The sequence below is a fragment of the Myotis daubentonii genome, chromosome 2 (genome assembly GCF_963259705.1).
Source record: "Myotis daubentonii chromosome 2, mMyoDau2.1, whole genome shotgun sequence".
In the NCBI taxonomy this organism is placed as follows: domain Eukaryota; kingdom Metazoa; phylum Chordata; class Mammalia; order Chiroptera; family Vespertilionidae; genus Myotis; species Myotis daubentonii.
The window spans coordinates 50,780,140-50,797,148 of NC_081841.1; the positions used below are offsets into that span (position 1 = coordinate 50,780,140).

At 40.2% G+C, this 17,009-nt stretch overlaps 2 protein-coding genes across 6 annotated transcripts in view; one reads left to right on the top strand and one right to left on the bottom strand.

Moving 5' to 3' along the window:
* The window catches only part of CERS5 (ceramide synthase 5), a 36,510-nt gene that overhangs the window by 14,903 nt on the left and 4,598 nt on the right, over positions 1–17,009 (bottom strand). For 3 of the 5 annotated variants that reach the window (XM_059682912.1, XM_059682915.1, XM_059682913.1), the window contains exon 2: positions 789–894. In XM_059682912.1, coding sequence (XP_059538895.1) covers positions 789–894 — 106 coding nt within the window. Of the gene's footprint in view, positions 1–788; positions 895–2,888; positions 3,010–17,009 lie in introns of those variants that run through there. The other 2 variants (XM_059682914.1, XM_059682916.1) reach the window with 2 other exon arrangements.
* LOC132227576 (cytochrome c-like) lies at positions 12,580–13,128 on the top strand. Its single transcript, XM_059682838.1, has one exon. It carries the CDS (start codon positions 12,653–12,655, stop codon positions 12,968–12,970), a length of 318 nt encoding a protein of 105 aa, XP_059538821.1. The 5' UTR covers positions 12,580–12,652; the 3' UTR covers positions 12,971–13,128.

A 17,009-nucleotide genomic window follows, 5' to 3' on the forward strand; every position in this document is an offset into this window, starting at 1 on the left:
CCTTCACTAGTTGAGTGGCAAAGGGGTGATAACTACAGTGGCTTAAGTGATGTTTATCTTTCCAGGTTTCATCTCAAAAGTCATTTTCAGCCTGGCTGACGTAGCTCAGTAGTTGAATTTTGACCTATGAACCAGGAAGTCATGGTTTAATTCCCAATTAGGGCACATGTCCTGTTTGCGGGCTTGATCCCCAGTGTGGGGCGTCAAGCCACTCAGTGAATCTCTCTCATTACTGATGTTTCTCTCTTTTTCTCTCTTCCTTGCTCTCTGAAAACAATTTAAAGAAAAAAGTCATTTTCACACACCACAAAAGTACTATTTCATACATCAAGGACGTTTATCACTCACCTATACACGTCCTTGTTTGGTTTTCTCCCTCCAGCCCAAACGGAGTAAAAAAAATATTAAATATCCAAACTGCAAAGGCTATAGGTCCCCATCTTAATTATGTAACTAGATACTGACAAAAGCTGGAGCAGGGAAAAACAAAACTATGATTTGTCTGGGGGCAAGGGGTGGTGGAGGCTGCTAGGCCTAAAACTCAAATTATATAAACTTTATATAAATTATATAAACTTAAATATTTATTTAAATTATATAAACTTTAGATCCTGGCCCAAAGGTATATCCCTGAGGGGATAAAGTTCTCCTCATAGCTATAGAGATTACCCAAAAGGGAAAGATCATCCCATCCTATCCTTACACTTGGGAGATACTTGTTCTCTATCTTCCCTTGCCCTATGGGGCAATCCCTCATAGGAATCTTCTCTGTTTCTTTGCCCACTTACCTTGGTAATAGATATGAACACCTTTTCAAGGATGGCATTGGGTTGGGGCTGATAAGGACCACTGTCCTGGATGCCAACATGGAGTGCACAGGGTTTGGCAATAAACCTGTAATGGAGAAAGCCCAAAAGCCAATTCTAAATATGGTTTGCTAATCAGGAAAGAAAGATCCTGATTAGGGGGCTGATGGGGAGGAAAAAGGAGTATCACCTGGCTGGGAGCCAGGACTTTTTTTATTTTATCCTGAATTTTGCCACTGGCCTAGTTGAGAAGTGACCTGTTTAAGAAATATTGGGCCATAAGCTCTCTTTCCATTTTTCCCTGCCTTCCCTTATCACATCTAGAGCTTTAAAGTCAGAAAGACCTAGGTCAAATCACTAGTCTACCACTTACTGCCTGTATGAACTTGGACAGTACTAAATCTCTGTAAGGCTCAGTTTTTTATCTATAAGATGAAGATAATATCAACCAACATCTTTGCTACTCAATATAAAAGTCCACAGACCAACAGTATTATTGGCTTTTCCTGGAAGCTTTTTAGAAATGCAGAATCTTGAACCCCATCCCAGACCTGCAAAATCAGAATCTTCATTAACAAGATCCCCAAATGATTCATGTGATCATTAAAATGTTAGAAGAATCTTGTAAGTATCCAATGAGATAACGTATGTGAAGACCCTGGAACCAGGAAGGTGCTTAATAAATGGTAGTTTTCCTTATATCAAAAGATTAAGAAGATCTTAATTGGAGGGAAAAGTAAAACTGAGGCTGAGCTCTTCCTAACTACAAATATCCTGGGTCATGGTCACCTTCCTGCCTAATAAAAAGATTATGGAAATACTTAGAAGAAAGAAATAAGGAAACTAGGAAGGGTGAGAAAGAAATTACCTATTAGTATTCAATCCCTGCCCTAGATTATACCACTAATAAGTCATATAAATTTGGCCGAGTCACTTAAATCTTGAGTCTTGGTTTTATTATCTAAAAGAAGGTGTTATAGCCCTAATCGGTTTGGCTCAGTGGATAAGAGTGTCGGCCTGCGGACTCATGGGTCCCGGGTTCGATTCCGGTCAAGGGTATGTACCTTGGTTGTGGGCACATACCCAGTGGGGGGTGTGCAGGAGGCAGCTAATGGATGTTTCTCTCTCATCGATGTTTCTAACTCTCTATCCCTCTCCCTTCCTCTCTATAAAAAATCAATAAAATATATTAAAAAAAGAAAGTGTTATATGAGGTGATTTCTAAGATTTTTGTTCTATATCTAAGATTACATAGTGTTATCATTAATTGTAATTCATTTCTAATTTTTACATCTTTGAGAAACTAGTCCTTGTTTCTTCAAGAAAGATCTCCTGCTTCTGCAAAACCATATATTTTTGTGAGTATTAATTAGCTCTAGAAAAAGCTCCATGTAGTCATTTTGAGAATAAATCAAAACCAGTTTTAGCTCCTTTAGCATGTTAGGGAGTCTGATAAAAATATGACTGGGAGGTCTAAGATGGAGTGTTCTTGACCTATTTTCTTGGTCTGCATTTGAATTCAGAATTTATCTCTAAAGGAGGGACTGAGAATAAGAAACTTTGTTTATCTTCTATAAAAAGTTTTACCCTTATCACCAAAGTTCCTGAGCCATGGGGAAACATTTATTCAGAGCACAAAGCCACATCTGTAACCCATTCTCTCCGCTCTCTCTCTCTTTTTTTTTTTTTAAATATTTTATTGATATTTTACAGAGAGGAAGGGAGAGGGATAGAGAGTTAGAAACATCGATGAAAGAGAAACATCGATCAGCTGTCTTCTGCACACTCCCCACAGGGGATGTGCCCGCGAGCAAGGTACATGCCCTTGACCGGAATCGAACCTGGGACCCTTGAGTCCGCAGGCCGACGCTCTATCCACTGAGCCAAACCGGTTAGGGCTCTCTCCTCTCTTTTACACACGTGGCACAAAAGTTTCATTCAAAAGCCAATAATAGTAGATACTTTAACTTATATTTCCTGGTATACTATTCTGTGTACAAATATTTAAAAACCCGACTCCTGTTTAAACTCATTGTGAACAAAGGATACATAGAGAATACCGTTTGCTTGTTTTTTATTTACCAAGATTCTGTGCTCAGTAGTTTCTGTGAGAGGTTCAGTGAATCCCACTCTTGCCCTATGAGCTCAGTTTGACCCAGCATTGATCAGCATCCAGAAAAGTAATTAAGGCAGTCACCCTTTGCTTTTGAGTTGGTATGAAGAGGTAGATGCAAAAACAAAAAACAGCCTTTATAATTCCTATTCTTACCCCTTGATGTAGGTCTCTTTCCTCAATCCAGAAGCAGTCAGGTGAATAAAGGCTCTGGAGTTAGGCAGATTTTAACAGGTAAGAGACTTTGTGAAAGATCATTTTAAAGATGAAATGAGATGATGCATGCCTAGCACAGTACCTGACACTTAGTAAACATTCAATAAAAGGAGGCTATTATTATTTTACCAGAAACTATTAGTTCAATCTGGGTACCCTGATGGTACCTTCAGCAGAAGGCAAGAAGAGACAATATCTTCTTTCATACAATAGGGATAGGTTTGTACCCTGCTCACCTGAGGGAAGCCAAGATAATTTTTATTATTATCTGGACATTGGAGGGAACTTGATATCCTATAGTTGTCATTAGCTCACATCCTGCCCTCAATAGTTCACAGAGTTCAATGAGAAACATAGAGTTACTGGCATCCAGTTAGTTACAGCTGTACAAACCCTAAGAAAATTTATTTATTTGACAAATATTTATTGGGCACCTATTTTGTGCTATAGCACAAAGCCCCAAACCAAATATAAGGACTTACTAGTATGGTTGGAAAAGAATTTTTCTGATTAAAAAATTAAATAAATAGATTTATACATTTAATTAATAACCTTAATGAAGAAAGTGAAATTATTTTAAAGTAGAACTTTAAAGAAGTTCAGACTCAATCATGTATTCATTCTATATCATATACCTGGTATCTTACCTAATAATAGACAAACATGTAAATTGACCATCCCTCTGCTACACCCACCAGCCAATCAGGAGAGTATGCAAATTAACCCAACAAAGATGGTGGTTAATTTGCACACGTAGGCTTGAAGCGGTGGAGCGAAGACTGAAGGCTCTGGCTGGAGCAGCAAGAACTGAAGGCTCCGGCCCGAGCAGTGAGGACTGAAGGACTGGATCCTGGGTGCCAGAGGAAAACTGGTGCTGGCAGCCAGGGGAAGGGAAGGCCTATTGCACGAATCTTTTCATGCAACAGGCCTCTAGTTTAGTATATAATTTATAAAATGGACATATAGGTTAGTCAGATTCCAGACAAAGTGCCTGGCATTCATCCTTTCTTCTAGATTGGCACCTCTCTAAGTGTGCTCTGGAGACTTTCAGGGACCCTTTCAGGAGGTCTGCAATGTTAAAATTATTCTCATAATAATTCTATAACTTCATAATAATTACTTTCTCTCATGAGTATACAGTGGAATCTTCCACAGGTTATATGAAAACAGACTGAATGCAGAAGCTGACATGAGAATACAGCTGCCAGATATTAGAAACTTGCAAAAATGTAAAATAATGCTATTCTTCTCAGTTTGTTTTGGAATTTTTTTCCATAGTTAGTTATATTATCAATATAATCAATGTATTGTTATCTGTAAATGAATTAATAATATATTAAATTATTTTCCATTTTAATTTTTAAAGCCGTACATGTTAATAGATATTATTCACATGAACAAAAACTCCAGAAAAAGTGCTCTGGGGTCCTTGATAATTTTTAAGAGTATAAAGGATTCTTGACAACATAGTTTGCAAACTAACTGCTGTGCTGGATGACACTGAGAAATCAAACTTCTCAAGATTTTCTTTCTGTTTATTTATTGATTTTGGAGAGAGAGAGAGGAAGGGGGAAGGAGGGACAGAGAGAGAGAGAAACATTGATTTGTTGTTCCACTTATTTATGCATTCATTGGAGCCAGCCAGGGCATCTTGTGATTTTCTGTCCTCTCCAGGATCAATTTGTTGCCCAAGTTTTAAAATAAGCTGTAAGACTAAACCTCCTTTTGCCTTCAAGTCTGAATAAGTGAGCATTTAGTGGTCTATAATGTGAAGGTACTCCTTTCCACCTGCCATTCCAGGAACATGAGTCTAATTATCCAACCCGATTGTAATCTATCTGTCTTGCTTTATAGAGATCATTTCATTTGCCCTTTCCCTGCCCTCCAGATATATGGTAGCAGCTGACCTAAGCCTGGGTTAATTGGGATGAAATTACTACTTTGCTTGTTCATACCAAAGACAGGAGCTATACTTATCAAGTTTCTCAACTGGTATATCTTGGCAAGTAACATAGATTGGTTATATTATGCTGAGATGCTGCTCTCAGTTCTCAGGGTAGTACATGGGGCCTGTAGTAGCCATAAACACTTAGCCTGTAGCCTTGGCCTCATATACCTCACTGTGCAGCACACATTTTATTTTCTACACTAGAGGCCCGGTGCACAAAATTTGTGCGGGGGGGCGGAGAAGGGGGGAAGAGTCCCTCAGCCCGGCCTGTACCTTCTCGCAGTCCAGGATCCCTCAGGGGATGTCCACCTGCTGGCTTAGGCCCGCTCCCCATGGACATTCCTCTCACAGTCTGGGACTCCTTGCTCCTTACCACCCGCCTGCTCACTGCTCCTTACCACTTGGTTTGCTGCTCCTTAGTGCTGCCTCAGAGGCAGGAAAGGCTCCCACCACCACCGCTGTACTCACCAGTCATGAGCCCAGCTTCTGGCTGAGCGGCGCTTCCCCTGTGGGAGCGCACTGACCACCAGGGGCCAGCTCCTGCGTTGAGCGTCTGCCCCCTGGTGGTCAGTGCGCATCATAGCGACTGGTTGTTCTGGTCGTTCCGCCATAATGGTCACTTAAGCTTTTATTATATAGATGTATAGCAACATGGTTGAGTTGGGAAGCATTGTGACTTGTCAAAATTAATATATAAAAAGAAAAATAACCATAAAAGAAACAGAAATAAGGAATGGGATAAAGGGGAAAATACAATAAAAAGAAAAAGGTCTTATATAGACTGAGGATGGTGTATCATTAGATGAAGAATACTGAGTAACTAAATTACCTGAATCTGATCTGAATACTCCCCACTACACACACACACACACACACACACACACACACACACACACACACACGAGAGAGAGAGAGAGAGAGAGAGAGCGCAACAAAGGAGATAGCTGAGGTGATGATTAAATAAAGGGTTTTAGGGCCAAAATGAAGTCTGTTTAGAGAATTTAATCCTTAAGTACAAAAGCAGCATTTGAAAATCATCCCCCAAAACATATGTATCCCTTAAAAGGCAAATGCAGAGTCCCATAGAAAACAGATTCATAAAGTCCTTTGCCTTTACAACTGAATTATTAATAAATCAATCACATTAAAAATTAGAGGGGCTTCTGCAGAGTGGAAAGAGGAGAGCATAAAAAGGACATTCAAGCAGAGGGAACAGCATGTACTAAAACAGAGATATAAGAAACAAAGTCTACTTAGAGAATTATGGAATGCATTAGAGGTAGGGGTGACAGCGATAACAGTGATAGGAGAAAAAAACTATACAGGTAGTTAGGGGCCAGATCACAGGTGCCTTGTATGTTATGCTAAGCTTGAACCTTATCCTGTAGTTTGATAGTCACTGAAAGGCCTTAGATTGGGGGTGGGTGGGTAGAGAAGAGATGAATGGATCGATCTACACTAATAAAAGACAAACATGCAAATTGACCGTACCTTCGCTACACCTTAGCCACGCCCACCAGTCAAGCAGAGCGACTATATGCACATTAACCCAACCAAGATGGTGGCCAGCAGCCACGGAGCTGGAGCAAGCAGGAGGCTTGGTTGCCCCAATGATGGAGGACGCCAAGCTTCCCGCCTGCCGTGGCTGGCTCTGAGCTCCACTCAAAGCAACAAAGTTTCAATTATAGAAGATAAATAAACCCCAGATACCTGCTTTCAGCATGCCGTGGCCACGGAGCTGGAGAGAGCAGGAGGCTTGAGTTTCACCTGGCGATGGAGGAAGCCAAGCTTCCCTCCCGCCTGCCCTGGCAGGCTCTGAGCTCCTCTCAAGGTTACAAAGTTTCAATTATAGAAAGTAAATAAATCCCAGAATAAAAAAGAAAAAAGAAAAAAAGGAGAGGCTGGGAGCTTCTGTCACCGGAGGGGCTTGGCCAGCCTTAAAACGGCCCTCAGTCCCTCACCCAGACTGGCCAGGCACCCTAGTGGGGACCCCCGACCCTAAAGGGGGTGTGGCCAGCCTGAAAACAGACATCAGCCCCTCACCCAGGCTGGCCAAACCTCCACAGGGTGAGAGTCCCCACTGGGGGGGAGGGGCTTGGCCAGCCTGCAAACAGCCATCAGCCCTCACCCAGGCTGCCCAGGCACCCTAGTGGGGACCCCCACCCTAAAGAGGGTGTGACCAGCCTGCAAACAGCCATCAGCCCCTCACCCAGGCTGGCCAGGCACCCCAGCGGGACCCCCCACCCTGATCCGGGACACCCTTCAGGGCAAACCAGCCGGTCCCCACCCAGGCACCAGGCCTCTATCCTATATAATAAAAGGGTAATATGCAAATTGACCCTAACAGCAGAATGACTGGGAATGACTGGTCACTATGACACACACTGACCACCAGGGGACAGACTCTCAATGCAGGAGCTGCCCCATGGTGATCAATGTGCTCCCACAGGGGGAGCTCTGCTCGGCCACAAGCCAGGCTGATGGCTGCCAGTACAGCGGTGGTGGTGGGAGCCTCTCCCGCCTCCTCAGCAGCACTAAGGATGTCCGACTGCAGTTTAGGCCTGCTCCCCGCTGGCAAGTGAACATCCCCCGAGGGCTCCCGGGCTGCTAGAGTGATGTCTGACTGCCAGCTTAGGCCCAATCCCCCGGGGAGTGAGCCTAAGCCAGCAGGTGGACATCCCCCAAGGGGTCCCAGACTGCGAGAGGGCACAGGCCAGGCTGAGGGACGCCCCCCCCCCCGCCCCGAGTGCACAAATTTTTGTGCACCGGGCCTCTAGTATATTAATAAAGAACTGTCATCACCTAAAGGCTATTGTAAAAAATCCATGCTATAAATGATAAAACATTGAACTAAGCCTATAGAAATAGAAAGGGTGGATTCAAGATACACTGAGGAGGTAAAACTGATAGAACTTGGTGACTGAATAGATGTAAGAGGAAAAGCAAAGGAAGAGTCAAGCATGCCTTTCATGTTTCTGGCTTGGGTTGATTATGGTGTCTCAACCAAGTAGAGAATAAGATAATAGCAAATTTGGGAGTGACAAATGAGCTGTATGTGCTGAAATGGGACACTGAAATGGAACTGTCTGGTAGGCAAATAAACTTGGAAAAGGGACTTGACACACACACACACACACACACACACACATCTGAGAAAGAAAAAGAAAGTGAGAGAAGAATATAGGTGGTAACTAAAATTGTGGGGGATGGATGTTACTACATAAGAAAGCAATATAAATTGAAAAGAGAACCAAGGTCAGTATCCTGGTTAACAACCAGCATAAAAGGTGAACTGGGGGGACAGGAGTCATGTCAAACGAGGTAGAAATCCAGTATACACTGGCTTTGGCAGTTTGGAGATTTGGGGTAATCTTTACCAAAGAAATTCCTGTAAGTAAAATGGAGGCTCTAAAAGACATTAATGAGTTATAGCAGTGAAAGATATGAGGAGGAGCAAGAAAGAAGTGAAAATAGCCAAGACTCTCAAGAATCTGGGCTAAGAAGAGAAGGAAATGCCTGCAGCAGAATCACTCGATCTAAAATTAATATTCCTGTACTTTAAATACATTCTCTTATTGATCAGAAAGTTCATTCTATTTATCTTCTCCCCCCCCCCCCAATTCATTTCAGCCTCACTCTCTGCTTATTTCTTCTCCTTAGACCTTACATATGCTAAAGTCTTTCCCATCTTAAAAAGGCTCTCCCTGTCCCTCACACCCTCTGGTTCTTTCCTACCTCACAACTGAGGTTCCCTCCTCCTGACTTCTCTTCTCCCACTCATTCCTCAACCCTCCTCCCTCTCTCATCTGGCTTCTGTCCCTACACTCCATTGAAACTGCTCTTGCCAAAGTTGCCAATGATCTTCTTATTGTGAAATCAAATAGGTGTTTTTCAGCCCTATATCTTACCTGACACTCAGCACCATTTTATATTTTTGATCATGCCCTCCCTCTTGAAATGCTCTTTTCTTAGCTTCCTCATTGCTATACTCTTCCCAGTTTTCTCCCTCTATCTCTCTGGCAGTAGAATTAGACTGCTTGGTATGCACTGGTAGTTGAGTCACCTTGGACAAGGTACTTAACTTTCTCTGTGCTTCAGGTTTTTCATTCATCTGTAAAATGAAGATAACAACAGTATCTACCTACCTCATAAAGTTACTATGTTTAACACTTAGAACAGTGCCTGGGACAAAGTTAAATACTTATTAAATGCTAACTATGATAAAATACTGTATGGCTGTCATATCTCTTATCTCCTTTTGGGTTTCGTTTTCCTTTTCCTTTTCCTAAAATAAAGTATTTCCTCAGGGTTCTATGCAGGTTCTTTTCTTACTTTACATACTAACCCTAGGTGATCTCATTCAATTACAGCAGAGAATGGTCCACAGACCTCTGAGAGTCCCTGAGATACTCTCTGGGGGCCCATAAAGTCAAAATTATTTTCATAATAATATTAATATATTATTTGCCTTTGTTACTGTCTTGATATTTGCAATGATGGTACAAAGGGATGGTGGGTAAAACTAATGGCCCCTGAGCACAAATCAAAGCAGTGACAACAAACTGTAGCAGTAGTTATACAATTCCTTGCTGTGTCCTCTTAGCTAAAAAAGAAACAAAACTAGTTTCACTTAAGGATGTCCTTGATGAAATAATATAAATGATTAATTTTATTAATCTTAACCAATAACTAAACTGCTAAAAAGTATTCTGTGATAAAATGGGAAGTACACAGAAAGCACTTTTGCTGCAAACTGAAGTACATATATGGCTCTCCCAAGGAAATGCACTTGGTTTGGCTGAGTTGTGTGCTGAACCAAATCACTTTTTTCATTGAACAATTTTACCTGACAGAATGGCCAACAGATAAACTAAGGTGATTCAGATCTAGGTATTTAGAAAACACTTTCTTGAAAATGAATAAGCCTGTCACTTAAAAGAAACAAATATTGTTGCTAATGATAAAATTCAAACTTTCAAGTAAAAATTAGAATTTTAGAGAACTTATATCTACCTTTGAACTTGACAATACTTTGAGTTTTCTGATGATATTGGTTATGAGATTAACTAATATGATTTTTTTTACTTTTTTTATGATTTTAAAATATTGTATAATGAGTGACATTTGCAAGAGCTATATAACTCAGCGAACCAGTATTTTTCAAATGAGCAGTATATGATATCCATTCAAGGTATGACAGACTAATACATTTTTAACATGAATAAAATGCTCATTGATATGGTTTCAGATTCTATAATACAACCAACCTTTAAGAAACCACTGCTAGGCCCTAGCTGGTTTGGCTCAGTGGATAGAGTGTCAGTCTGCGGACTGAAAGGTCCCAGGTTCGATTCCAGTCAAGGGCACATGCCTGGGTTGCGGGCTTGGTCTCCATTAGGGGACGTGCAAGAGGCAGCCAATCAATGATTCTCTCTCATCATTGATGTTTCTCTCTTTCCCTCTCCCTTCTCTCTGAAATCAATAAAGATATATTTAAAAAAAAGAAAAAGAAAATGAACCTCCCCTTAGTCTGGACTTGGATATACTGGATATCTTAGTTTGGGTGTATGTGTCTTGAGTATGGGCCTGGGGGGAGGGGTGGTGGAAGAAATCACTACTTGTTGTATGAAAGAAAAAAAAATATTTCCTTTTACCAATGACATATCTATGTGAAGCTTAAGAGTATGTATTTATGTACTTCAACCAAAACAACATATCATAAGAGAGTGAATGCAGAAGCCACTGAAGAGAATCCAATTATCTTTTATTAAACCAGTCATTAAAGAGATTTGTGAAATGTAAAATCAATGCCGTTCTTCTCACTAAATATTTTTTATTTTGGAAAATAATTATTTTTCAAAAATGTTATTTATGTTAACATGTAATAGGTTTGTTATTATTTTTAATGAAATGGTAAATACATTTCTTAAATTTCTCAATTTTACTTCCAAATGTGAAAAAAATTGACAGGTATATGTAACCGACACATAAACAAACACTCCTCTGGAATCCTCAATAATTTATAAGAATGAAAAGGAATGCTGAGAAAAAAATTTAAGAATTTCTAAATTATACTAACACTATAATTTAGTTAACCAATAACTAAACATAATTCATGTATGTGCGAGTGAGTCCTAGTCATTCATTATCTTGTATATTCCATACACACATGCATCCACATGTTAATGTATTTTTTCTAAGTAAATTCTTAAGAGGATAGGATTTTTCTATGTATAAGCAAATGTGTTGTACATATTGTTGTACACATCATGTACTTGCTATGTACAAGGTACTGTACTTGTCAGACATGTATACAACCAAATCCAGTATTTCCTGCATTGTCTGTGTGTAATTTTTTACATTTTATTTTGAGGAGTATTTTTTTTTAATTTAAAAAAATGTTTTTTTATTGATTTCAGCGAGGAAGAGAGGGAAAGAGATAGAAACATTGATGAGAGAGAATCATTGATCGGCTGTCTCCAGCACAATTCCCAATGGGGATTGAGCCTACAACCCCGGCATGTGCCCTGACTGGGAATTGAAGTGCAATATCCTGGTTCATAGGCTGATGCTCAGCCACTGAGCCACACTGGCTGGGCTTGAGGACTATTTTTTTTTATTGGCAAATGTGTTCTTAAAACAAAGCAGAAACATTCGGGTGGTGGGCATATGATACAATATCTTCTTATAACATAGAAACCCACACCTGAAATCTATATGATCATGTCGACCAATGTCACCCCAACAAATTTAATAAAAACAAACAAAAAAAGCACAAACAGACTAAAAGGACCTCTATGGCATACTATTCTAAACCATGATAAGACTAGGCACACATTGTGGATTTATACCACAGTATCCTTCATTCCTTATCCACTTATAGCACAGTTATCTTCACTTAGACCTATAACAGGGTCTTACAGAATTATGACTATACCTGTGCCACTTAATGTACCTGCTGGTACTATGATGAGAAAAAAAGGATCAGCATCCTGCTTACACCTTACCTTATTATAAGGGAACTAAGTCTTGAGAGAGAATTACTTAAGAGTATGTAAGGCCAGATAGGGCATGGCTCAGTGGTTGAGCATCGACCTATGAACCAGGAGGTTATGGTTCAATTCCTGGTCAGGGCACATGCCCAGGTTGCAGGCTCCATTCCCAGTGTGGGTTGTGCAGGAGGCAGCCAATCAATGATTCTCTCTCATCATTGATGTTTCTCTCTCTCTCCCTCTCCCTTCCTCTCTCTGAAAGCAAAAAAAACATATTAAAAAAAAAAAAGTATGTAAGTATGTTCAAATGCTTCAGACACAAACTAATTTAAGACTAAGTTGTAGTTTTATTGCATGAGGAGAGGGGGAGAAAGGGAGAGGGAGAGAGGGGGAGAGGAGGGGAGAGAGAGGAAACATCAAAGTGAAAGAGACATACTGACTGGTTGCCTCCCACACATGCCTGACCAGAGCCAGGGATCGTGGTTCTTGCCTTTGACCAAGAATTGATTAGAGAGCGGGACGTCCGGCTTGCGAGTGGGCATCTCCGTGTCGCGCGCGACTAACGAGCGATTTAAAAATGGGTGATGTTGAGAAGGGCAAGAAGATTTTTGTTCAGAAGTGTGCCCAGTGCCATACTGTGGAAAAGGGAGGCAAGCACAAGACTGGGCCAAATCTCCATGGTCTCTTTGGGCGAAAGACAGGTCAGGCCCCTGGATTTTCTTACACGGATGCCAACAAGAACAAAGGTATCACCTGGGGAGAGGCTACCCTGATGGAGTATTTGGAGAATCCCAAGAAGTACATCCCTGGAACAAAAATGATTTTCGCTGGCATTAAGAAGAGTGCAGAGTGGGCAGACTTGATAGCTTATCTCAAAAAAGCTACTAATGAGTAATAGTTGGCCACTGCCTTATTTATTACAAATGTCTCATGACTTTTTTTATGTGTACCATATTTAAATTGATCTCATACACCAGAATTCAGATCATGAATGGCTAATAGAGCATTTCTTTCGGGCAGTCCTGATTTAAATAAGATTGGCTTGTGGTTAAATGAACAGGGTCAGCTTTTTGAGCTTTGATGATCATTTTGGTTCAGCAAGCACTGTCACTGTCCTCCCTTCTAACAGTATGGTGGGACTTGATTCCTAGTGTTCAACTTTTCACAGATGTGGCCAGTGCCATCTCAAAACCTGTAGGAGATTGGCTTACATGTAGATTTATATGACTGGTTGTGTTAATATGTTTAAATTCTGAGGAAACCCCTTCACTGTCTCTTGGACCTGCAAGACTAGCTTGTGTTTCAGGTTGTGTTCATTAGCTTGTTAAAAGGAAGGGCTGCAGATAAGCTGGCAGTGATCGTTTTATCTCTTTGGTCCCAACTATGCCAATTTAATAAAATTCCCTGTATCTAAAAAAAAAAAAAAAAAAAAAAAAAAAAGAATTGACCCTGTAACCCTTCAGTGCAATGCCAATGCTACAACCATTGAACCACACTGGCCAGGGCCAAACACATTTATCATTTTTAAATGGATAAGTGATTATACAACTTAATGTATCTGCGTAAAGTAGAAACACACAAACCCGGGTGTGCCAAATAAGAGGTAGGTTAGAGAAAAAGGTTAACAAAAAGCTCTTTCTCAAAAAGTTTTTACCATTCTTCATAGTCCAACAAACAGGGGGCGGGGGGTGTTGTTAGTGAGACATTAAGTCTATATTTTAGTTAACAGCTGTTAAAAGGAACTGAACCCACCTCCTCCAAACCCCCACGATTTATCTTTGTGCATACATTTATTACACTGTCTTCTAACCACGGATTTTCTTACTCTCTTTCTGAGGGAGACATCATGACTTATTCACCTTTTTATCCTTGGCACATAGCTTGATATCCAGCAATCTGATTTAGTTTGAGACCCTCTGTGCCTATAATAGAGACTTCTTACAAATGCTGACACTAACTAAAAGGTAAAAACTGCAAGGAATATCCTTTTTCAGAAACTCCATAATTTTGAGAAGATATATAATAGTGTGATTATTCTCTGCCTTACCAAGGCTGTGCAGAGCCCATGTATACTTAACTACTTGACAAACTTGTTTGTTTATAGCTCATTATCTACTCAACTGAGAAGATATATGCAGAAAGGCAAAACTATAGACCAATGCTTGGCTAAAGGCACTGCCAATCAAAGGTAACTCAAAATGGACTATTAACACTTTAGAAATCCCATTTTTACTATAATTTTTAAAGAAAGACTCAGTGTTTTTAAAGCACAGTCTGATATATGTAGGACTAATCACCTTCTGGTCCTAAAAAACTGAATCAAATGTGAATTTATATAATTATCTTCTTGGTTATTAACATTTGTTTGAGTCACTATCAGCAGCACTGCTCAACAGAAATATGTGAGCCACATAGATAATTTTAAATTTTCTAATAGCCACATTTTAAAAACTAAAAAAGAAAGGTGAAATAAATTTCAATAATTACTTGTTTAACCTGATATATACAAAATACTAGCATGTCAATATGTAATCAAGTTAAACATTAAGATATTTTACTATTTTTTGGTACCAAGCCTTAAAAATCCAGTATGTATTTTATTTTACACTTAGAACACATCTCAGTTCTGGCTCGTCACATCTGAAATGCCAAAAAGCTAGCAGCTACTGTACTAACTACTGTACTGCACAGCATAGTTCTCCAGGTGATTCAGAGAGAAGTCTCCTTCACAGCTAGAAAAACTGCCTTCATAGCTAAGGAAACTAGTTTCAGATTTTTTTAAAAATTAGAAATGATTATGGTTAACTCCTTTTGCAGTAACACCTCAATTAAATAGAAGTGGATTCAGTATAAAAAGCTCATAACTGAGTGAATTCTTTAGAAGGCAGCAGTTATTTGCCTAAAAATACCCCTGAGAGGAAACCAAAATAGGTTATTATTTCTCTGTTCCCACTCTATGAGGGAGGAGGGTGTGTACAGATTTCATTTGCTGCCTCCTCCTTCATGAATTTCTTCTTTACTCATCTAGGAAACCCTAGTTTTCTGACTCAGGAAGTGGCTAAAGCAAAAATATCTAGCACGTTTCTTTTCAGTGGCGAATACTAGTATATTGTCCCCAGGGATAAGCCAGGAACCTGACCTCATGCATGACAATATTCAGGGTTATCTGCAGAGCATCAATACCCACTACCCAGAAAGGGCTTGGGAAAGAAGTTTTCCCATAGAGAGGAGGAACACATTAGGCTTTTGACCATCTGGAGCTTATTAAGAGGTGGATACTTAGATAAGAGCAGGGTCATGTGACCATCTTTTTCAATCTCGCCCTGCTGGATCTGCAAACCTGATTTAATTCTGTGATTTACAATTCAACAACACCCAACAGAACACCTTTAGGGATGCAGTGGAATTGGCAGTCTCTCTTACAGCCTAGTCCAGCCGTGGGCAAACTACGGCCCGCGGGCCGAATCCCGTTTGAAATGAATAAAACTAAAAAAAAAAAAAAAAAAGAAAGAAAAAAGAAAAAAGACCATACCCTTTTATGCAATGATGTTTACTCTGAATTTATATTAGTTTACACAAACACTCCATCCATGCTTTTGTTCCGGCCCTCCGGTCCAGTTTAAGAACCCATTGTGGCCCTCGAGTCAAAAAGTTTGCCCACCCCTGGCCTAGTCAGTAGCTAAGTCTATTCTTCCCAAAGCCTCTCTTCCCTATCTGGAGGATCTACTAACACTGGGTCACAATGCTGTGACATGCTATGGTTCTAGGAGGGGGACAGGTCTGTCAGGAAGAGGGAAAAAAGTTCGTCCTCTTCTTAGGGGAAGTGGGGGAGAACAGGAAAACAAAAGGCAGTATACAGCAGAGGTAGCTAGGTTTACAAGAGGAAGATGAAATGAGTGGTTAAGAAACGTACACACACACACACACACACAAACACACACACAAAACACACAGAATCACTACTCTTTGTTGCCAGTTACATGACAGCCAGCAAATGACTATGGTCAGTCCTGTGAGAATGATACTGAAAAGGCTCTTTAGGCAGCCCAGTGAGGTTGCCTAGGAAGTAACAGGAGAGAAGAGGGGATTGGAATAATGAATGAGCAGCAAGGAGAGTTTTAATCTACCTCCTGTATAATTCATAAAATTTTCTTCTGGCAACATAAAACTCCTATTGCAGTATCATATTCAAAATAATGAGCCTATATATCTCTGATGGAGTCAATATTAAGACTCAAGCTCCTACTTAATCCCAAGGAACAAGATATTATATCTAGTGCTCAAGGGACTAGATATTAAATTTCAAACAATTTATTTTTAAGATCCAATTTAAGTAAGACATAGCAGACCTAGTTTGAACCACTCTTTCCTTCAGATCTCAAGCATCAACATAATATTAAAATTAGTTTAAAAAAACAGGTGGAAAAGTTTCTCTCTCCCTTTTTTTTTAAATCTTTATTGTTGAGAGTATTACAGAGGTCCCTCCTTTCCCCCCATTCTCCTCTCTACCCTGTTTCTACCCTGCCCCAGGCCTTCACCACCCCACTATCGGTGTTCATAGGTAATGCATATATGCATGTAAACACTTAGGTTAATCTCTCCTGCCCCCCTCCCTCCTTCAGCTTTCCAGGTTATTGTGCACATCACTGTGCTAGGAAAGATGGTGCGCTCAGAGTGGGCATGGGAGCTCTGTACTCTTTCCCCCAAAACACCCAGTTGGTGTTGGAGAATTAGAGAATTGTTTGGTGTTGGCAAAGACACACTATTTGGTGTTAGAAAAGCCACACGTGCAGACAACCTCAGTTTCTGTGAGTGGTTTCTCTCAGAGCATCTCCTCAATTGCCTGTGAAAGTACCTCCTTCCCATTGTATTCTTGGGGCATGTTTTTGGTGAATTTTGAATGATTTTTGAAGTTTCATCTGCAATTTCAAGGT

What these genes read in the sequence shown, in the direction of transcription:
- LOC132227576 (XM_059682838.1), top strand. Translation starts at nt 12,653, where the DNA reads ATGGGTGATGTTGAGAAGGGCAAGAAGATTTTTGTTCAGAAGTGTGCC.